The sequence below is a fragment of the Cibotium barometz genome, chromosome 4 (genome assembly GCF_041138505.1).
Source record: "Cibotium barometz isolate CiBa-2024 chromosome 4, ASM4113850v1, whole genome shotgun sequence".
In the NCBI taxonomy this organism is placed as follows: domain Eukaryota; kingdom Viridiplantae; phylum Streptophyta; class Polypodiopsida; order Cyatheales; family Cibotiaceae; genus Cibotium; species Cibotium barometz.
The window spans coordinates 6,763,520-6,783,979 of record NC_141049.1 but is presented as its reverse complement, the minus strand read 5'-3'; the positions used below and the strand labels follow the sequence as shown (position 1 = coordinate 6,783,979).

The window sequence follows — 20,460 nt, the reverse complement described above, 5'->3', positions numbered from 1 at the left end:
TCTTGGAGCATTTTATTATCCAAGGAAAAAATGTCACTTACAAGCTTTGAGGGCCTTACTCCCCCCACGGGAGATGCCAGATTATTCAAATACAAATGCCATAACACAACCCAACGTGAAGCAACCATATAATTCAGCCGGTACATAGGCTGTTGAAATGGTGAGCCAACAATATAATCCATATACCTCCGTGTGGGTAGTAACATGCGGAAGCTCGATGGGTAGAATCGGTAACTTGAATGGATAGAATTCAGCATTCTTTCGTGATGAAGATAACGCACAACATAGAGAGAGATGTGCATAGAGAGAGAGAGAGAGAGAGAGAGAGAGAGAGAGAGAGAGAGAGAGAGAAATGAAATGAAATGAAATGTTATATTAACGTCTTCAAAAGGCCATAATGACCTATGAGACCAAAAAGTTACATCATGGTGGATCTGATACAATGTCTGGATAAAAAACCAAAAAATGAAAAATAAAGATGATACTACTACACCTAGAAAATGAAACTTGAACTGGAAGGTAAACAGAAACCCTTATAGGGTGTGAATATAGTGGGGGGGGGAGGGGGGTACGCTATGGAGGTGAGTGGAGTACAGTGAGGGGATACAATATCATGTGGGACAGGGGGGTACACTATGGAGGTGAGTGGAGTACAGTGAGGGGATACAATATCATGTGGGACGGGGGGGTACACTATGGAGGTGCCTCCATCTCATAATATGTGCCGCATCGAACGTTGGCGGATCTCCTCAATATCCTCTGTGGTCAGCACCCTGACTGGGTGTCCCGCATGTCTTGCAAGAATAATCCGAATCCGCCGCTGCAACCTCCGTCTATGCTGGGATGTCCTCCTCCGTAGCCTTGGGCGTCTGGACCACCCAAGCTCAATCGCACGATCAATCAGTGTACCGCTGGTGTGGGCGGTATCCATGTCCTGCTGCTCCTGTGGTCCATCTGGCGCAGTGATGGCTGGACTAAAGAAGTTTGTAATGTGCCTCTGAGTCTGGCTCTCTGTGCGCCTAAGCAGGCCAATCTCAATCTCAAGCTGGTGTGAGGATGTGCGAATCTGACCAATAGCACATCGTATTGCATGAGACAAGTGTGCATCCATGTAACTGGGTCTGATCACATCTGCTGTGAGCTGAAGAAAATGCTCTCTGTAGAAAGCCATCTTCGTGCCCAGCTCCTCAGTCGGCTGTATCCATGTTGATGGTCTTTTTAGTGATCCACCAATGGGCAACTGTCCTCTTCAAGAACATGCTTGCATGACGAATTTCGGACTTCTCAGTGAAGCCCTCATCACTAAAAGCAATGTCAAACTGTGCCACAAAAGCTAGCACCTTAGAGGCATCATACTCTCTATGAAAGGCATCAAGTTTCATGGACTTGTCCCCTGCCTTGAACTCCTTGAGCTTCTTGGAATGTGGTACATTTTCTTCTCTTTTTCTCTTCCCCTTATCCAACGGGGTAGCCCTCTCTGCATGGGCTTTATGGGCAATCAAAGATGTTTCAAGAGGCACGGTGGCATGTGCATTATGAATCTGTGGCCCCGATGCATGTGACCTCCCCAAATGATGCAATTTCTCACCACGAGACAACTCAATGGGCAAAGTCTTTCGGCTTGCATGCCGACCACTCTCTCCATGATATACCTTCTTTGAATCCACAAGGCCATCATGTGGCCCACTAGCTCCAACATGCACATACTTGTTGTCTCCTGTCCCATGAGGAGTAGATGCGTGGCGAGAAGTGACCGATACCTCTTCCTTGTGTATAAAAGACCTCAACCGTTGAGCTGCTGGGTCTCCCTGCTTGTACATGGGGATCTTCATGCAAAAATTTCAGCTCTTGCTCCTTTGCCTGGAAAAGCTTCTTCATGTGCTCCAATTTAGCCCTCAAGGCATTGGGCTCATCCTCATGCATAGGCTCTTTTCCACGGGATGGTTGTCCCATGAATGCACTGTCATAATCTCTCTCAAGAGGCTTGTGCCTTCCAAGCAATGCATCAGAATCACGAGAAGCATTGGACTGGCCTCTTGAATTTGGCACTTTCAAAGGGTTGCCTTGGCTGTCCATTGAGTCAAGTGTCTATACTTGCTTCCAATCTCAAAACATTGTGTCTCCTCTTGAGAAAGAGAACGACTGGGCTTTGATACCAATGTAACTGCTCTCTACACGAGGCCTACAAATTGGAAGACAAAATACACATTTTTAGATCACTTAACTATTATCAACAATGAACATTATTAGCAACATTAAAACTGAAATTTGACCAATAACACTTGACACCAACATGGGGGCCGGAAAGGGCCCCCCTCCCCCTCCCCCTCCCTTCCCCCACTCCCACTCCCACTCCCACTCCCACTCCCACTCCCACTCCCACACCCCCTCCCCCCTCAATACATGTATATTTCTTGGAGATTTCTCCTCACATAGAGTGAATACAACTCAAACAATTGGGTACTTGTCGATGAAGTCTGGACAGTCGAAGAAGTCCCAAGTCACAGGCACACTCCCACCTTCACTAGGTACACACTTGCCTTTCACTAGTCTTTCGGGACCGTGCACTAATAGGCACGCCCGTACTAGCACATGCAAAGGGGTACACTGCAGAGGGAACATTGCCTGGTTCTCCCAGATAAGCTTTGCTTCCGGACTCCCTAGTGTTTCTAACCTTCACTGGCTCTCAGAATTCTGAGGGCGCGGGTGGCACTACCACTCAGGGAAAAACAAACCAAACTAGGAAAGTTTCCTGAGTATGGTTAGCATAAACATGCTTTGTTCCTGCTCTGCACAAAACTTAAAGAAATCTTTGAACTTAATTTAGCAAATTTTAGTTTTACACAAATAAGAAAATACAAGGCACCTGGAATAGCTTGTAGCAGGAGTCAATGGAGATGCATTTCTTTCACCATGCAGTCAGGTCCACGTGGTACAGTAAGTATAGATCCTGGTACAACAAGTACAGGTCTTGGTACAGTAAGTACAGGTCCTGGTACAACAAGTATAGGCTTGGTACAGTAAGTAAAGGTCTTGGTACAGCAAGTACAAGCTTGGTACAATTCAGGTACAACAAGGTACAATCAAGTACAACAGGATACAATCTGGTACAATAGGATATATAGCTTTGCCTCATCACTTCACCATTGTACCACTTCTTGACCATACCAGGTACCATCTGTTGCTGTTGCTGCTGTTGGCATACACCATACCTGCTTTATCATCATCGCTTGTCAGCCTCTTAGCACATCAGCGTTTACTACTGGCCACATCTTGGGACATCAGCTCACTCTCTGCTACAGGCCACACCTTGGGACAGCAGCCCTCTCTGCTACATCGAGTACTTCGGTGTTTCATATCAGTTCATGGGACAGCAGCCCTCTCTGCTGCATAGAGCACTCCATCGTTTCATATTTGCTCATGGGACAACAGCCCTCTCTGCTATAGTAGAACATATTAGTGTTTTACATCTTGCTACACTTTGGGACGACAACCCTCTCTGTGCTCTTCACCACCCCTCAGGTACGCATCACCCTCTTCACCAGAGCCTGCACCCTTGTCACCAAAGCCTGCACCCTTCAGGTCTTGCAGCACCCTTGTCACCAAAGCTTGCACCACTACACCTCTCTGGACAGCAGTCCTCTCTACTCTTCATCTACCACCTCAGGTACCGCAGCACCCTTGTCACCAGAACCTGCATCACCTCATCCCTTCCGCTGCTCACTACCACCTCAGAGTGCCTCTGCATCCACCGACGCAAGCCTTCGACACCAACCACCTCACGGAGTGCCTTTGCCTCACATCAACATGAACCTTCGTTACCGACCATGCTTCAGCTCCGACATCCTCTTTGCTTCTGCATTGGTCTACTACTCAAAGTCACCTCACATCAGAGGGCTCTTGTACATACATTCACTCACCATACATCTCGTCCTTTCATCCTTTTGCCCTCACAAAGGGCTCTCCAACCTTGCCTAGATTAGGACCTAATCCCGAGGATTAGCGTTAGGTACTTGAGAGAGAGAGAGAGATGTGTAGGGGTCACTCGTGTTAAGAAGAGTTGTGAAGAGAGCTTCTCTTCAAAAAAGGAGCATGTGTTATTTCTCTCATCCTTTGGCTGCATTTAAAATAATCTACTGATAGACAAGAAATGGGTGGTCAACATAGTGTTGTGTGCAAGGAGAGGCTTGCTTATCCTCGGTGACTTCCTATGTACGAGCAGCCAGTGGTGCCCGACATGTATGAGGAACCAGTGGGCCTCGACTCAATTCCTGACTCGGGTGTCTTGTCCAAAATGTATGTGTCCTATCTTATGCCTTGAGGGTTGATGCGCGTATGCGCCTGTGTGTGTGTGTGTGAGAGAGAGAGAGAGAGAGAGAGAGAGAGAGATTATTTACATTAAACATCTAGAAATGCGCAGACAGTGGCAGAAGGCAAATTTTGTGATATGCAACAAGTGTTGTTTCGTTTTAGCAAATTGAGTTTAGTGGTATGTAATCTCAAATTTTGTGATTTGCAACAAGTGTCGTTTCGCTTTAGCAAATCGATTTCAGAGCTTTGTAATATGCCGATTCCATTAATGGGTAACAGAAGGGCATACACACTTTCTTGTAAACATACAATTAAAATTTGTGTGTACATGTATAAATATATATATTTATATATATAATAGAACTCACAATTTCATGTGGGTAGAGAGTTTGCACACTTCCTCTCAAAAATTACTAGACCCAAGGAACGTGGAAGAATACTTTTGTTTTTGTAAACATATAACCATAGATTTGTGTAGTATGTTTTATGCAAAGTTGATTTGTGTACTTGGATTCTCCTTGCAAGATCTACTGTGAGTAGCCACAATAGATATTGCAAGTGTTGTTAAAACTTAAAGGCCTTTGGCCTTAAAGCCTTACATTAAAGGACGATGGCCTCTAGAGCCCACCTAATAGCTTTGATACACGGCAATCCCTTCTGCCTTCCTTAGGGTACCTTGCCGGTTGAAAACAAGAAAAATTACATAAAACATAGATGTTGCTTCCTTTCTGCCCCCTCCTGTCACCCGCCTGTATTTGTGAGAAATCCCCAATCCAAAACCCTAATCAGCTTACATGAAATTTTGTATCAAGAATTTTGAAGTTAATAAAACTTGGACATGTTGTTTGACCTAGCATGGCAGACTTCATGATTGGACATGTGTTCTTTTCCAAGGAACCATGATTGGACATGCTTCTATTCCGAAATGGGAGAGCATAATATTGCATGCATAAATGGACATGCTTCCATCCCGAAGTGGGAAAGTATGATTGGACATGCTTTATAAGCATGATGGACTATGCACTCTTACCATTATGGGAGAGCGTATAGATGGATATAAGTGTATGGAACATATGGTACTTACCTTGCACAATAAGCTGTTTGAAGATCTTACATTGGATGCTGATTTTGAGAATGCTTGAACATGTAGGCATTCATCTTAAAGCATCGAACTTGTGCATAATACTAGTTGCTGATCTAGTGACTTGTATTTTGCAGGAGGTTAAGTATGTTTCTTACTTAAACTACTTTCAATTTTGGTAGTTTTACAAGATATGTACCTTTTAAGTTGGAGGTCGATTTTGAGGTCTTTCCCTCCATCTTTTAGGAAAATAGAGATTGGAATTGGAATCAGAGCGGTCGAAAACCTCTCAGGCAATTTTTTTAATTTTTTAATTTTTTTTGAGGTGACGTGGTGACTCACCAAGGCCATCTCAGCAGCTGTCTCTTCAGTTGCACATGCAAATTCGTTTTAGAACTTGAGTTATAAGTATCTCTTTCTATTTTCCAAAGAGGAAAAGAGAACTAGCTCTTTCTATTTGTTGACAAAGGAAAGTTTCCCATGTAAAACTAAACATGTGTAAAAGTTTCCCATGCAAACTAAAACATATGTAAAAGTTTCCCATGCAATCTAACATGTGTAATCTTTTTCTATTTTGAACTAAGAAAGCTTTTTAGAAAGGAATTCACCTATAAAAGGAGGTGATTCCCTTCATTTTGGAGGAGGAGAGTTCATGTAAACTTGTGCATTTTTTAGAGTAGGAAGGCAAGAAGACTAGCTTCTTCTCTACCAAGCGTAGAGAACCATTTTTCAAGAGAGAAGACTATCATGTGAAGACGGAGGTGCTACTCAAGAAGAGGCTTTGAAGAGTTGAAGAAGAGCTTGCTGATTTTCTTTATCAAAGGACTTCACTCTTGTGAGCATCCTTGCCACAAGAGAACCTGTTGTGTGACCCATTGGTAGGCCATTGGGGTGGCACACAGACGGGTGAGTTTCTCCAACACTTGTGTGTGTGTGGTAGGCCACCACATACAAACTAGGAGATTCCAAAGGCTTTGTTTTCTATTTTGTTTGATGGCTGTACCATGCGAATTCAAATCAGCCCATACACTTGTAAAATTCTGGTGGAATAATTCATATTCCAGTGAAGGGGCCCGGCCGTTCCAGGTCTATGCTGTGTTGTCTCTCTCTCTCTCTCTCTCATTTATTCTTCCATCTATTTGGCTCAAGTATTGTTGGCCGAAAATTCACAAGTTTTACTTCAATTTTCAGCCATGGTTAAAAGTGGATTAATGTGATTTAGTAGTGATAAGCTTGTTATGCAACCTCAGCGAGTTTCACCTCCACTACCTTCAATTTCACCTTCTGTATTCGGAGCTGCTTCTTTGTGTTGAGAGCTTCTTTGATGATTGGCTATGGTGATATGGGTTAATTTCCGCTCTCCTACTAGCCTTGAAAGTCTAGCTAAGGCTAGAGCTACTATGCATAGCCCACGCACCTAGAAGCTATATGCTAGTTGTCCTGTTTTGATACCAATGCCGAGTTGTTGTAAACTTACGTGTACTGCTTTGTTTCTATATTGCATTTGGAACATGACTTCTTGGTTGTTGGGAAACATTACCACTCCACTATTGCTAGTGCTTGGAACCACCATTGAGGAGGAGCTCCACCGGTGTTCGAGGAACCACCATTGCCGAGGAGCTCTACTGCAAGCCAGTGCTGGAGAAAAATGTAGACTCGCACTAGATAGATCATATAATTTTACTGGAAGTTCTATTTAACCTTGTATCTATTTTTACATATCATGCTGCAGGATACCATTTTTTTTCCCTAGCTTTTTATGCTTTTTATAGAGGAGCCAAATTACGCAGGCAGCGAGATTCTTTTTTCCCCTCTTCGTAATTAATGATTTTTTCATTAAAATCAGGCAGTGGCACCACAAAGGCTGACCATTTCCTAAGGTTGCTTAATGTACATCACCAATGCTTAGAATGTCAAACTTACAGGATCTTACACACCCACAAACTTCCATAATGCTCCCCGCCCAAATCTTTCATGTTCAATATGTCCCAGTTATGTAGCGAAGATGCAAACATCACGAGCACGGACCGAGCGCTTGTGGAAGGAGTACCTGAGGGATCCCTCCCAGTGGTGGGACAACCGAAGGAGGAAAGTAAGTGTTTCTTTTCCCTTTTTTTTTTCCTTCAAGTAGGTGTTTCAAGTTGTTGATGATACTCTCTTGATTAGTTGAATTGTGGCTCGCCCAAGAGCGTGCCACAGACGAACGCTACAGCCCCAGATTTTAAGCATAAACTTGCTGAGGAGTCGCTATGGATGGACGGCTTGTGCAATCCAAGTTGGGTTGAAGACAGGCTAAGTCTCCAGGAAGCAGAGGAGCCTTGTCCTACCGACGGAATGCACAAAGCACAAAAAGGAGACGTGAAGAAAGGTATTGGTGGTGGTTGGAGGATGCTTAGCTCAGAGGAGGCACTGCCTTCCTTGGAAGAGGGGATGCTGCCTGAGCCTTCTGTTGAGGACTTCGCACGCATTTTGCACAAGTGCGGCAAGGACAGCGACCGAGCTCTTGTGCTATGCTTGCATGCCTACATGCACGAAAGTGGGCTGGAAGCTCATACATCACTGGGTAACTACCTCGTCTCAATGTTGGTGGACGTTGGAAACGTGTGTGATGCCCATCAGGTTTTTGACAGGCTGGTGTATAGGAATGCGTGCTCCTGGAATTCTCTCATCACAGGTTACATCAAATGTGGGAAGCCACAGTGTGCTCTCATTTTGTACCAGAAAATGCGAAAGGATGATTTTGTACATCCCAGCAGGCATACTTTTGTCACCTTACTCAAGGCTTGTGCGAAGCTGAAAGACCTGGAAAGAGGCCTCGAAATACATGCCCAGGTTTCTCGAATGGGGTTGCTTGAAAGAGACCTTTTCATTGGCAGTGCCTTGGTGGATATGTATGCCAAATGTGGTTCGCTTTCCAAAGCACAGCAAGCATTTGACAGACTTCCAGTTCAAGATGTAGTCTCATGGACCTCGCTAATTGCAGGATATGCTGAACATGGGCATGGTGATGAAGCACTCAAGTGTTTTGAACAAATGCAACTTGAGGGCCTCTCTCCAGATGCCATCACATTTGTTTGCAGCTTGAAAGCTTGTGGCAGCATAGGAGCCATAGACAAAGGCCGAGAAATACATGATGAGATTGAAAGAAAAGGGTTATTGAAAAGAAACCTTTTTCTTGGCAGCACCTTGGTTGATATGTACGCTAAATGTGGCTCCCTTGTCAAAGCACAGCAAGTGTTTGATAAGTTTCCAGTTCGAGATGCAGTCTTGTGGAATGCATTGATTGCAGGATATGCTAAACATGGGCATGGTGAGGAAGCACTCAAATGTTTTGAACAGATGCAACTTGAGGGTGTCTCTCCAGATGCAGTCACATTTGTTTGCAGCTTGAAAGCTTGTGGCAGCATAGGAGCCATAGATAAAGGCCGAGAAATACATGCTAAGATTGAAAGAAAAGGTTTGTTGGAAAGAGACCTTGTTGTTGGCAGCACGTTGGTTGATATGTATGCCAAATGTGGCTCTCTTGCAAAAGCACAGCAAGTGCTTTACAAGCTTCCAGTTCGAGACGTTGTCTCTTGGACCACACTAATAGCAGGATATGCTGAACATGGGTGTGGTGAAGAAGCACTCAAGTGCTTTGAGCAGATGCAATTCGAGGGTGTCTCCCCAAATGCTGTCACGTTTGTTTGCACCCTGAAAGCTTGTGGCAGTATAGGAGCCACAGGCAAGGGCAGTGCAATACATGCTGAGATTGAAAGAAATGGACTGTTGGAAAAGGACCTTGTTGTTGGCAATGCAATAGTCGATATGTATGCTAAATGTGGCTTGCTTGCAAAAGCACAGCAAGTTTTTGACGTACTTCCAGATCGAAATGTAATTTCATGGAATGCATTAATTGCAGGATATGCTGAACATGGGTATGGTGAGGAGGCACTCATGTGTTTCGAACAAATGCAATTGGAGGGGGTCTCTCCAGATGCTGTCACGTTTGTTTGCAGCTTAAAAGCTTGCGGCAGCATAGGAGCCATAGACAAGGGCCAGGAAATACAAGCTGAGATTGAAAGAAAGGGTTTGCTGGAAAGAGACCTTTTTGTTTGCAGCACCTTGGTTGATATGTATGCTAAATGTGGCTTTCTTGCCAAAGCACAGCAAATGTTTGACAAGCTTCCAGTTCGAAACGTTGTCTCGTGGAATGCACTAATCACAGGATATGCTGAACATGGGTGTGGTGAGGAAGCACTTGAGTGTTTCGAACGCATGCAACTTGAGTGTGTCTCCCCAAATGCTGTCACATTTGTTTGCAGCTTGAAAGCTTGTGGCATCATAGGAGCCACAAACAAGGGCCGAGAAATACATGCTGAGATTGCCAGAATGGGGTTACTGGAAAGAGACCTTGTTGTTGGCAACACCTTGGTTGATATGTATGCCAAATGTGGCTCGCTTGCCATAGCACAGCAAGTGTTTTACAACCTTCCGGTGCGAGATGTAGTCTCATGGAATGCATTAATGGCAGGATACACCCAGCTTGGAGAAAGTGAGAATGTCTTCAATATTTTCAATAAAATGCTAGGAGAAGGTATAAGGCCAGATCCGATCACCTTTGTTATTACTCTCAATGCATGCAGTCGCACAGGTCTATTTAATAAGAGCCAGACATACTTTGAAACCATGAGCAGAGACTACGGTATTGTTCCAACTCTTGAACACCACACTTGCATGGTTGATCTCCTTGGTCGTGCGGGGCAATTAGACAAGGCAGTAGCGATGATCAAGAAGTTGCCATTCTGTCCTAATCTTGTGGTGTGGCATACTGTGCTGGGTGCTTGTAGAAATTGGGGAAATGTGGAGCTTGGAAAACAGGCCTTTGAACATGCAGTGCGTTTGGATGAAAAGGATGCTTCGGCTTATGTCTTCATGTCTCACATTTATGCATGCGCTGGCAGGAAGGAGGAAGCAAACAAGGTTGAGGCCGTGAGAGTGGAAAAACAAGCATGGAAAAGGTCAGAACGTTGTTGGACTGACAACACAGCCAGAATCATGCATTCATTTTTGGTTAGGGATGATAGATTTTTGAAAGGAAAAAAGTATTGATCCAAAGCTAGAAGGTCCTTATCTCTAAATGAGAAAGGAAGGCAGGCTATGTCCCTAGTTTGCATTGGGTGTCACAGGACATTTCTGATGCAAAGAAAGATACGTCATGTAGGCAGAGAGAGAGAGAGAGAGAGAGAGAGAGAGAGAGAGAGAGAGGTATTCTAAAACACCATATGTATTACGGACACCCAGCGCACAAAAGCCAAACTGAAACATCAATAATAGTTGATTCTCAGCCCAAATCAACATGGCCCATGGGTTGAACTGCCTAACTCCTCCCCCTATAGGACGTGGCCTTCGAACATGCCCTACACAACATGGTCTGCTTACAGCCTAGACACCTGCAGCTATGGAAGAAGTCTCAAGCGACTCTCATAGGGGTGCCCTTTATGATGGGGTGTAGGAGTCAGGACCATACTCCTTTTAAAAAAAGGAAATTAATACTTGTTCTGGTCAAAAGTAAAGCCACCTTTATGTGTGCAGGTCCAAAATTTGTTTTGGGCTCTATGGTCCGCATCAAAAGGGAATCCATACACATAGCTTGGGGTGGCATGTACTGAGACTCAGCACACACGCATTTGTAAGTTGTGCAGTGTTATGCTGTGTGCGCGCTTCCAGCGTCTCACAGTTGTATGGATGGAAACTCTTGCATATATCATCAGTGTTACAACATGCGTGATGGTTGGATGGCTCGACTATGTTTTGCAACTCTGCTATTGACTTGGGGACTCAAATGGGTGCTTGCTCTCTTTTGATATATCTCTTCAAAATTGATGGATCAAGATGAAGAGGCCCAAATGATCTCCAACGGGGATGCTCATTGTTTTGTACTTTTTGAACAAATAAGATTATTCTACAATTCATTCCTATTCTTGCTATGAAGAATCAAAGATGACTCTATGGAACGGCATAAAAGTACCAAAGCGAAGCTAGATTCTAGTGCTTTTATTAAAATATCGAGATTAATATTACTGTCAGGAACAAGGCGGATGATTCAACATTTGTGAATATAAAAAAAGTACCTTACAAAAAACCATGCACATCAACAAATAATATCAGTTTGTTATGGTTTTTGATTAAGGCAACACTTCCTTTTCTTTTCTGCATGTATAAAGGTCGTACACAAGAAGATATGGCGAGGAGGTCTCCCTAATCATAGAGGAGTATTTGATGATAATGCATTTATACGGCGGACATTTATTTCAATAATCGTTTAGGCTTTGTTTGCTTGTTTATTAATGGCAATATTACTTAATAATAAATATATATATTACATTTAAAGAATTTCCAAACGTAAAGAAAAGTAAATTATTATTCAAATAAGCTAAATAACTAAATACAACAATTTAAAATTATCAAACAATTTAATTTTGAATATCTCAATTATTTTATATAGATACACTTTTCTTTTAAATTTAAATATAATAAAAAAGTATAAGTATAAAATAATCAATTAATAATAATAATAACTAATCTTTTAAAAGTTAATATAACTATTTATTATATAAATATGCTATTCTATTATATTCAAAGAGAAAAAGATGAACTAGTATTGAGAGAGAGACGACGAGACGAGAGCTACTTAAGAGAGAGAGAGAGAGAGAGAGAGAGAGAGAGAGCGAGAGAGTTTTCACATAATTATTACTAGTACTCAATCCACACGTTGCTGCAGTATGTAAAAGACATTAAGAAGCGAAACACAGGAATGGATGTGTCAAAGACATTAAGAAGCGAAACACAGGAATGGAAGCTAGAATACAAAGAGTTAATCGAAATACAAAGTGTCAATCGAATGGATTTTTTCTTCTCATTTTTTAGAAATCTAGGATTTCTTTTTTCTCTCCTCTCCTTGTGCCTTGGTTGTCCATGCTTAATGCACGAATATGGTAGTTTAGGGGAGAGAGAGAGAGAGAGAGACCGCAAATCTTCATTTGCTAAGAAATAGATGCATTGCCACATATAGTAGGTACTTGCAAAATCAAAAATTGATAGAACACCTTGCAAAGTATAGATCGGGCTCGTAGGGTTAGAACACTCGTAATGCCTTTGCCATATTGATTATCATCACTCACTATGTTTGCCAATTATAAGCATTATATGCATTGAATACCTCGACCTAATCTCTTGTGAAGCAACAATGAAACATTTGTGAGAGAATGTTTTGACAATTATCAATCAATTCTAAGCATTTTGCACAAGAATACCTCTACAAGGAGCTTTTGTTTCATTCTCTATATAGAAAAAAAAGCAATCTAGATAATTCCTCACACATAAATGAACATATCTAGGAAAAGTGCAAACTAGAGAAAATGGAACACTTTCTTAGATAGGCTAACTAAGAACCTAGGAAATTATACAATAAATACATTATATCTCTATGTAGGCTTCACATCCATAAACATTTTTCCTTATTATAATTTCATAAATCTTATGTAAGAATCTTTGTTGTAGTTTTTAATAGTTTAAAATAGTAGCCAACTATTGTCTAATAGCATGCAGCTTCCAAACTCCATTCTTTATGCATAAGAGCTCAATGTGGAGGATTGTATTTGATCCTAAATGCAATCTCTATGGAGATGTCCATTATTTTTTTTCGAGATATTTTATTTTGGATATATCTTTTTATATCACCTACCATGATTAATGTGTTTAATCAAGTTGTGTGCGTTGGTATGATGTCTACCAGGATTAATGTGTTTAATAAGCTGTGTACGCTAGTATGATATAAGCAAGATTAATGTTTTTAATCAGCTGTGTGCATTGATTAAAATTATTTTAGATGAAGGTGAAAAGACTATGTGTTAATCACTCACGGGTGGAACATGTGTTGGACCACTATGAGATATTTTGGAAGACATGTGAACACCTAAGTTATGGTTTCATATTTAGCATCAATATTTTTGTAAGGCTAAAGCTCCATATCTTTGTATATACCAATTAGTATTTTATATTTTTGTTAGGTCCAAGACTTTATATTAATGCTTGCTATATTTTTGTAGAGCTTGCGTGCTCATAAACTCAAAAGCACTTGCTTGTGCTTTGTTTTTGGAATTATCTTTTTGAAAAGCAAGCGTTTTCTCTAATACATATAAATATGGGAGAGTGGTACAAGGGCCACACTCTACCCAAGGGAGATTCAACCCACTCTTGTGTCGATGGTGACCTCTACTCTATCTCTCTCTTCTTTATATAATTCGGTTTATGTTTTCAATTTGTGTAAGTATATATTATGCTCTACTTTTTGTGTTGAGAAATTAGAGTTTCCTTCTCCAAGTGTCTTAAAGGTCCTGACAGTAAAATGTCTATAAGTCCAATGAGTTTAAAAAGTATGAAGAACTCATCTAGGATTCTATAATAGTAAAGATAGTAAAAGATCATTAAAGATGAAGTTGATCATCTTTTAAGGTCTTAGTACATTAAAATAATTATTGTAAACCTCTTCTACCATTTCAATCATCTTGCAAGGTCTATAGGTTAAATTTATCAAAACTTGTATTTGTCAACTTCCAAGTAGCATTTAATATTACTCGGGTGATTCCATGATACAAATTCTCGGTGAAAATAGCTATTTTCTAGTTTATTGATTGCTAATTTCTGCAATGCAACCAACGACTACAACACCACAACCTATCCTCAACCCATTGATCAGTAAGAGGCCAACACTCAATAGCTTGTCCCTATATAACTTCTTCAGCTCACGCTCCATCTTAAAGTGTTTGGCCGATAGCTCATATGCTTGCAGCTAGTGCATGCACAATCTCGAGGTAAGCTATTTTTTGTTTTTTTAAAGAATCATCTAAACTCTTATATATATAATAGCTCACACACACACACACACACACACACACACACACACACACACACACACACACACACACACACACACACATTCTGAGTAGTTCTTATCTTAACCAACTTAGGTGTTTAACATATAAATGCCTATGTATTTGGAATTAGCCTTTAAAAAGGCTTCACATCATCTCCACAACGGCGTGTGCATTCTCTAGCTTTGCACCATTTGTATCTAATTGTTTAGGAGGGTTAGTGCATGCTTTATGACTGCACCAACACCATCATCACCTTTACTTCCACGAAGAGCCTTTGCTTCACATCATCTCCACAATGTTGTGTGCATTCTGTAGCTTTGCACCATTTGTATCTAATTGTTTAGCAGGGTTAGTGCATGCTTTATGACTGCACCAACACCGTCATGTTCTCCCTTGCCATGGCCACTACCAAACAAGTTCCACATCATCCAAATGCTAGTCAAAGAGCGCAGTACCTAGCACAACCAAAAGAGAAAAAATTATGTTATATAGCAATTTAAAACCTGCAGCATCTTCACAGTAATGTAGAAAAAATAAAGGGTTGTAGTGAATGCCTTACCTTGCAAACGAAGTAAAATGGGCATGCTGCCTTTAGACAATAGGCATTGGTAGTGGAGCATAAAGTAAATTGCTATATAACATAAGGCCTTATTGAGATGCCTTAAAGTGAGATGCTACCCCATGTTTTAAACTTAAGGCCTTTAGACAATAGCCATTGGTAGTGGAGCATAAAGTAATGCTGCACGAATAGTGTGTCATGTTGTTTGTCATCTGAAATGTAAAAGATGGCTTGTTTTTTTATCTCTCCCATCTCCTTTCAATAAGAAATCTGAAACATGATGTATAGTTCTATGCGAAGTCAACAATTAAAACCACCACATCATTTGGAAATTTTTTAACGCACTCTCTTTAAATTGAGAGTGTTGCCAATAACTACAAAAGTTGTGGGTGATAAAAACCTTTAAATGTTGTAAGAATTATGGGATGATGGTGGATGGAGTTGTTTCCTTGTATGCAAGTTTGATTCTCCTCTTTACAACACCTTTCCCCGTGTCCTTATTGACATACTCATAGGTCTTCCACCATATCAATGTGCCATTTGCATCATTTAGCTCTCAGCTCACAAGGGAAAAAGAAAGATTTTGGAAATTTATCACATTTGCGACATAAGCACTCAAGCTTGTGCCATTCAACATCCTCTTTCTTTGGACATATTGCTAAATTCCACATTTTAGACACAAAAGAGTAGTTGCTAGTGTTGGCAACACGATCTAGAATTCAGCCTTCCAGTCTCCATAGACTAGGCAATCCCTATGTGACCATACACCTCGTCGTTGTGGTAGCCGGTGAGGGATCAAGCCGGCATATCATCCTCTCAAGGTTTGTCACTTGATCCTCCCGCTCCTTGGAGGGATGTCTACACACTAGGGTGAACTTATTCACTGCATTAGCTTGTGCCCACAAAACTAGATAGCATCCATAACTCTCACCAGACCGGCGAGTTCTAACTTCCCAATGGTAGGAGCCGACTCCGGGCCTCACTAATGTCGGCACACCCAGCTACACGAGCACAAGAACGGGGTTATAATCAATGCGGGGAGAAGATGTACCTATACTTTAATTTAAGCAAGATAGCAACACAATAGTTCAACCCAATCTTATATGATACGAGAAACCACATTATCTTTTTCTTGAATCAAAGAAACGAGAATGCAACAATTCTACAGTAAAATAGATTTTTATGTTTAGATGAATATGGAAGCCTATATTCTCAAAAAAAGGAAAAGTAACATCCTTTATCTTTCTTAATTAATGTTAAGATTAAGGATTTACCCAACTCCTAATCTAAAAACCTCTTTCTCGATGATTTTCAAGCTAACCTAGCCATGGCCTCCATGAGGGATTCCCAAAAGGAAGAACTAGGGCCGCGTTCAGAGCATCCCCTCTTGTGTCATTATCGTGCACGCTTCTGAAGGTAGCATTTCGGTGTCTTCAAGGAGAAGCCATACCGTCCACTCTCTCGTAGCTTGCACAGTCACAAACTCAATGATCCAGACGAATCGCAATTTGGAGTCTGTTTGCTCACTTTATAAGCAAAAGACTCACCTGTGGTGGTAGAAACCACCTCTTAGGGCTAGAGTGTGCTTGCTTAAGTCTCTATATGGGGGAAGTAGAGTGTCTTTAAGTGAAGAACAAGGCTGGTTGGAAACGAGACTAAGGGTTGTCTATTCACATGGGGGGAGACGTGTAGGACACCCCCTCCACAACACAAGAAGGTTGGCTATGAGAGCTTGATTGCAGGGGGCTATTGGGGAGAGCTTCTAGGAGCTTGGCTGCAGAGGGTTGTCGCGGAGAGCTTCCAGCCATAGAGGGGGTGTTGGGCTTGGAGGGGTTTATATAGGGTCTGGTGTACGGGTAAGGAGAGGGGAAAAGCGTGTGGAAAGGACAATATACATGAAAGTACGCCTGTTTGTGGTTGCATGAGCCTGTAGAAAGTGTTGTTCCTATAAGTGGACTAAAGGTGGGGTACGCATGTGCCTTCCAAGGCAGTGGCCACATAGGTGTCCACGTGGCAGCCATGGAAGACGTTACGTTAGGGGGGCGGCTGGTCTTTGGTTTCTGTGCGACCGTTTTGTATGGGTGCCCTGGTATGTGTACAGTCCAATGTAAGGTCTTTTGATGCACGCTTCCCAAGGAGGCATCTTTTGGGACGGCGACCCCCTTTTTTAGGACACGGGCCTTGATATGTGTGCCAGCACGTCCGACGATTGCTGATTTTTTTTTTGGTGAAATTGTTCGAGGTGTTTTCTTGGTCATAAGAGTGCAATCCGTTCGTCAATTGGACACTCGAACATGTATTTATTAATGTTACATATCCGTAACGCCGCTACGGGTGTTACCACGAGAGGGGACGGCCTCTGGCTCACCACCCAACCGTAGAGGAAGAATGAGGATTGCCCCTCATCCCCCAGGCTATATAGTGTGTGGCCTGCCGTCCACACTAGCCTGGCCGCCCATGACTCCGCATGGGCGTCCTCTCCCACTGAACCCCGGACATGGCCATCCGGTCTGCCCGTCGGTCACACAGGCATTACAGCCTACGTGACATTACCCCCCCCTTAAGAAGAGTTTTCGTCCTCGAAAACAAACTGGGGAAACCTTTTGGAAATTGCACTACGGCGTTCCCAGGTTGCCACCTCCTCATCATTATCTGTCCATTTAACAAGTACCTCCTGGTACACTTTATGTCGGGTTTGTCTGTCACGATACTATAGAATCTTTTTAGATTCATGTGGTATCTTTGGTGGCTCTATCAAGTCCACCAAAATCTCGGGAGAAACTGCGTTCTCTAACCCGTGAACTGATTTCTTCAGTTTACTGACATGGAAGACAGGATGGACTTGAGAACTCTCCGGTAACTCAAGTTTATATGCTACGTCCCCAATCTTCTTAAGGACCTTGAAAGGACCGCAATATCTAGGAGAAAGTTTATCACACTTTCCCGTTTTCATGGTTGCTGACTGCGCAGGAACCTTTAAAAATACAAAGTCACCTTCTGCAAAGGTCACTTGTCTGCGTCTTTTATAGGCAAATGTTTTAGCGCGATCCTGTGCGCTACGAATGCTCTCACGTGCGGCTCCGAGCATATCATTCATATCTTCAAGGAAATCCTTGACAGATTGAATCTTCTCCTTTTCTAGGCCTACAGCCATCGGAGATCTCGACTGGAATCCATACATTAACATGAATGGTGTAAATCCAGTCGTCGCTGAATGCTTGGAGTTGTTATAAGCAAACTCCAATATGGGCAAATATTCTTCCCAATTTGATTGCTTCTTCTTACTTACATAAGAACGCAACATATCCTCGAGTATTTGGTTAACTTTTTCAGTTTGACCATCAGACTCCGGATGATCTACCATACTCATACTCAGAGTAGTATCCAACTTTTTGAAGATTTTCCTCCAAAAATGACTGTTGAACTTTTTATCCCTATCTGACACTATATCTGCGGGCAGGCCATATAGCTTGTAGAGATGTTCAATAAAGAGTTTTGCCAACTCTGGCGTTTTAACAGTTTTCTTCGTGGCAATAAACTTTGCCATTTTAGTTAACCTGTCCACTACCACCCACACCGGGAATGAAATCCATGGAAATGCTTTCCCATTTCCCTTGAGGAATCTCCAGCGGATGGAGTAGTCCTCCAACCTTAAGACGTTCATGTTTATTGACCTGGCACTTACTGCATTTTAGCACATAAGTCTGGACGTTCTTAAACAAACTAGGCCAATAAAACTGTCTTTTTACTAGTGCATAGGTCTTCTGAATCCCAGGATGACCCGCACTTGGACTATCAAAACTATACCCTGAAGGTTCGGCTAGCCTCTCCGGACTAACTCGTCTCGCTACCCGCCGCACCTACGGCCAGTCTCTCCGGACTAGCATTACGTGCCGGCGAGGAAGGTGGGCGCGGTTGTGACAAAGTGCGTACGCGTACAGCACGCCAGACCTCTGTAAAGACAGGATCATGCTCACACAAGCCATGATTTGGTATTTCAACCAAAACCCCAAGGCAAATTTCATGCCTTGATTTTGCATCATGTCATTAGCACAGAAGCTAATGTACTGGAGAGCACTCTAGTAGTGCAAGTTCTTAGACTATGCTACTAGATATTTGTAGACTACGCTACCATGTTGCTTCACCAACTTGTTAAAACTTCTCCTTGGAAAGCTCTACAGCCATAGGAGAAATAAACTAGAGTCAATCTAATCATGCATCACAAGGATTAGTTCCAAAGTTGAGAGATACTTTCTCTCTTAGAGTAACATCTTTGCACAAGCATATGCTCTAGAATCTTGTTGAGTTTCTAACTACCATCAATCTACGGATGGTTAAACTCCACTCTAACTCAGAGTAAATGTAAGTTTTGAAAATTTCCCTTCAAATATAATAATCAAACTTCCTATCTCTTATGCCATACTATATATGCGGCAGACCATATAGTATGTGGAGATGTTTGATAAAGATTGTTGCACCACTACGGGTGTCTGGAGTTACATCCAATCACTTACAACTCTTTGTTGCTATTACCAGACACATCCCTTCAAGTATTGTCTGGACTCACACAACTATTCGAGTTTATGTGGTATTTGAGGATATCCCTCCTTTCCCTCAAGAAAGGTTTTTGTCCTCAAAAACTCTACTCTCAAGCAGACTACGCGCTAGTGTCATAGGTCCAAGAACAAATCTAGACCGTGTTTAATATCATATGTTATATTCTTGAGTTCTTCCAAGAAACTTTTAAACATCTTGCAACGAAGATGTGGTATAGTGTCTACGCACATATGGTGGTACTATTGATAAACTGCTTTGCAACAGATTAGTGGTTTCACACTTGTAACAAAGTGCTTCATTGTTGCATATTATTACCCTTCATAAGCGGTTACACACTTATGAATCATTTGGGTGGGTTGTACCATCTATAAAGAAAATTCCAAACTACTAATAACCACATTATCAATTCACAGATAATGACTGAGCTTGCTTCTGCGAAGCCATAGGTTGCTAGATAATTGATGGTAATTACACAAGCCCAATGTCTCATTACATCATACATTCAATATAAATGCAAACATCACAGTACTTCGTGATGATGAACTTAGGAATTTCATCTTATCCCTGTTTGGTGTTGGTATGAAGTATAACTATGAGAACATTATTTGCTGCCTCCTCGTTATAGCGGCAAAGCTACCTACCCATCACAGGTGGTAATCTCTACCAAGCTATAACCAATGACAAGCAAATAAACGAGTACTCTTGTAAGAACTTCATAACTATATCTCACACCAAACTCATAATCACTACGGATTAAATACCAGGGCTTGCAAAATTAAATGTTATCTGATAGGTAGAGGGGATCATCAAACTACGGATGACCTCGACAACTCACTAGGACTAGTGATGTGTAACTTTTAAGTTACTCCATTCTCCTTGCTTATTCCATACCATCGAACAAATCAGTCCCTCGATTTGAGCAACATCAACATATTTATGAGTACTTCGATACTCATGGATTGTGGTTCGGTAATTTAAAATGTTGATCTAGAGTATCTTTCACTCGAGGATCTTAATTTTATTAGCAGCTATGT

General features: G+C 41.9%; 1 protein-coding gene across 5 annotated transcripts in view; it reads left to right on the top strand.

Moving 5' to 3' along the window:
- The window catches only part of LOC147638837 (pentatricopeptide repeat-containing protein At2g39620-like), a 35,968-nt gene extending 24,616 nt beyond the window's left edge, over positions 1–11,352 (top strand). Inside the window, exons 3-4 of one of the 5 annotated variants that reach the window (XM_086785024.1) lie at positions 7,385–7,484; positions 7,592–11,352. In XM_086785024.1, the coding sequence (XP_086641150.1) occupies positions 7,398–7,484; positions 7,592–10,483 (2,979 nt within the window). In that variant the 5' untranslated portion in view covers positions 7,385–7,397 and the 3' untranslated portion in view covers positions 10,484–11,352. Of the gene's footprint in view, positions 1–7,317; positions 7,485–7,558 lie in introns of all 5 variants that reach the window. The other 4 variants (XM_086785019.1, XM_086785007.1, XM_086785026.1 and 1 more) reach the window with 4 other exon arrangements.
- The last annotated feature ends 9,108 nt before the right edge of the window (positions 11,353–20,460 follow it).